Source organism: Balaenoptera physalus (assembly GCF_965194825.1).
Source record: "Balaenoptera physalus genome assembly, chromosome: 8".
NCBI lineage: Eukaryota > Metazoa > Chordata > Mammalia > Artiodactyla > Balaenopteridae > Balaenoptera > Balaenoptera physalus.
In genome coordinates, this window is record NC_138887.1 from 118,689,273 (window position 1) to 118,691,822 (window position 2,550).

At 63.5% G+C, this 2,550-nt stretch overlaps 1 protein-coding gene across 6 annotated transcripts in view; it reads left to right on the plus strand.

The window, feature by feature from the left end:
• AGAP3 (ArfGAP with GTPase domain, ankyrin repeat and PH domain 3) overlaps positions 1 to 1,659 on the plus strand; it is a 59,055-nt gene extending 57,396 nt beyond the window's left edge. For all 6 annotated transcript variants that reach the window (XM_082471460.1, XM_082471461.1, XM_082471462.1 and 3 more), the window contains 2 exons: positions 553 to 808; positions 962 to 1,659. In XM_082471460.1, the coding sequence (XP_082327586.1) occupies positions 553 to 808; positions 962 to 1,168 (463 nt within the window). In that variant the 3' untranslated portion in view covers positions 1,169 to 1,659. The remainder of the gene's footprint in view (positions 1 to 552; positions 809 to 961) is intronic.
• The last annotated feature ends 891 nt before the right edge of the window (positions 1,660 to 2,550 follow it).

The following is a 2,550-nucleotide window of genomic DNA, read 5'->3' on the forward strand; positions in this document are numbered from 1 at the left end:
GGACGTGGGCGCTCCTGCCCGGTGGGGAGGACTGGGGGCGGGGCCGGGCAGCTGTGACAGGGCTGGAAGGGTTAATTAAAACCCACCGTTGCTCTGCTCGGCAGTGGGCCCCTGGGGGTGCCCCTCCCCCTCCTGTCACTCAGCGCCTCACAACAACGGGCCCTTTCTCAGCGTTATCAGCAGGTCAGGGGGCCGCCGGGAGGCGCATGCGCAGGGCCCTATCGCTCTGTGGCGCGAAGGCCACGGCCTGAGCTCTGAGATGGGGAGAATGGGTGGTAGATAGGGTCGTGCGTGGGCCCCCAGTGCAGGCCCCCGCCTCCTTTGTTCCTGCAGGGCCAGATAAGCTGCACCCGAGCCCTGCCGGGAATCTTCCTGCCCTCTCGGCCCCCAGGGGCCTCCCCGGAGTTCTCTTCCGCTTCTTCCACACCCTGTGCGCCGCCCGCTGCCCCCGACCCCCCTGGGGCCCTCAGGCTCGCCTCTGCGCCCACGCCGTGTCTCCCTGCCGCCCCCTCGCCCCCCTGACCCCCGGCCCGGCCCTTCCTGTGCTCGCAGAGAGGAGAAGGAGCGCTGGATCCGGGCCAAGTACGAGCAGAAGCTCTTCCTGGCCCCGCTGCCCAGCTCGGATGTGCCGCTGGGGCAGCAGCTGCTCCGCGCGGTGGTGGAAGACGACCTGCGGCTGCTGGTGATGCTTCTGGCCCACGGGTCCAAGGAGGAGGTGAACGAGACCTACGGGGACGGGGACGGGCGGACCGCCCTGCATCTCTCCAGCGCCATGGCCAACGTCGTCTTCACACAGCTGCTCATCTGGGTGAGTCGGGGCTCCCGCCCCGCAGGTGCCCCTCACCTCCCTGACGTCCTTCTCACCCCAGCCCTCTGAGGGCCGCCTCTCCTTTCTCTCCCCGGGAACCCACACCTTTCCCGCCGTGTCCCGCCAACCGTGAAAACGTGCTTTCTTCTGCAGTACGGGGTGGACGTGAGGAGCCGGGACGCCCGGGGCCTGACCCCGCTGGCCTATGCTCGCCGGGCCGGCAGCCAGGAGTGTGCAGACATCCTGACCCAGCATGGCTGCCCCGGGGAGGGCTGCGGCCTAGCCCCGACCCCCAGCAGAGAGCCTGCCGACGGCACCAGCGCCTCCGCTGAGCTGCACCGAAGCCCTAGTCTCCTGTAAGGCCCAGGAAGAGGGCAGAGGGGCCAGAAGGACTCCAGGGCGTGGGGACCCACCCCCCTACAGGCGCTGGGAGAAACAAAGACACAGAGACTGAGAAGCAGGGACGTGCAGAGAGGAAGGAGAAGAGGGAAACGAGAAGAGTCAAAGGGAAGAACTAAAGGGGAGAGACAGAAGGATGAGAGAAGACGCCGGGCTTGGAGCTGCAGCAGAGGGGTCGGAGGTGTCTGGCCCCTGCCCTCCGGTGCCACTGAAAAGGGACAGGACCCTTTGGAGGTACTGTGAGGAGAGGGGAGCAGGACCTCGCCCTCCTCCAGAGTCCTACCTTCTCGTGCCAGCCCCCTGTGAGCCTTCTCCTAAAACGGAGCCTGGGTGGGGCAGACGTTGGGGGGTGACCTGCGAGTCCCATGTAAATGTGTACATTGGAATATTTATGTTTGTGTACATATTTGGTGTGTGTGAGATGTGCCAATAAACCAGACTGTGTGTGTGGCCTTCGTCTCCCCTCTCATCTCCCTGCCGTTCCGAAAATGCCCCTCTCATCTCTCTCTTCTTCTTTGTCCCTGTCTTCTTTGCTGTACTTTACTTTAGGGTACCCCATCCAGCCACCCACCCTGTCCAGGAGGCAGGCTGGAGGCTAGGTAACCCCCAGCCTCCTACGTGCGATTCTCTCAGCCCTCTCTTGCCAGGGGCGTAGTTGAGTTTGTCAGCAGCACCGGCAGTGAACCCTGCCAGGAGGAGAGACGAGCTCCGTGCTCCCCACTCGAAGCTTCCTGCTGCTTCCCCCCTGCCCTGCCGCCTCCACCCTCAGAACGGCTTTCTGTTGGTCTCATTTTCATCAGTATTCTGTCCAGTGACCTCACACCACAGCTGTGCTGCCCAGAGCTCACCCACAGAGAGGGCAGGAGCTCTGTCCCCCTTCCTAGGCGTCTGGGAACCAGCCCCACAGCCAGAGGTTCAGGGAGCCACGCGGGTCCGTGCCCAGGGGGAGAGTTCTGAGGACGGGATGGGTTGAGTGGCAGCGCGCCTCTGGGGAACTCATCCCTAGGCTTTGCGTTTGAGGAAAGGGGAGGGGGTAGGTCACCGACGGCAGAACAGCCCCCTTGACTCCCACCAACCCCTTGCCAAGCTGGAGGCAGAATCCAGAGCTTCTGCTTCTCCCTCGGACTATCCCTTAGTTATTCTAGAAAGAAAATCTGGGAGAAACTCCTCTGTACCTTCTTGAAGGGTGAGAACTGCTAAGTTAGGGTCCCCACTCCCTAGGGAGCCTGTTGCTGCCCGGTTCCGGGAGCTGCTCTGCTGGTGGCCCTTGTACATTGGGTGTGGCGGGCTGGTGCTCTGCACGGCCCTTGCCCATGTGTAGGGAAATTAACCAAGTAAAGCTA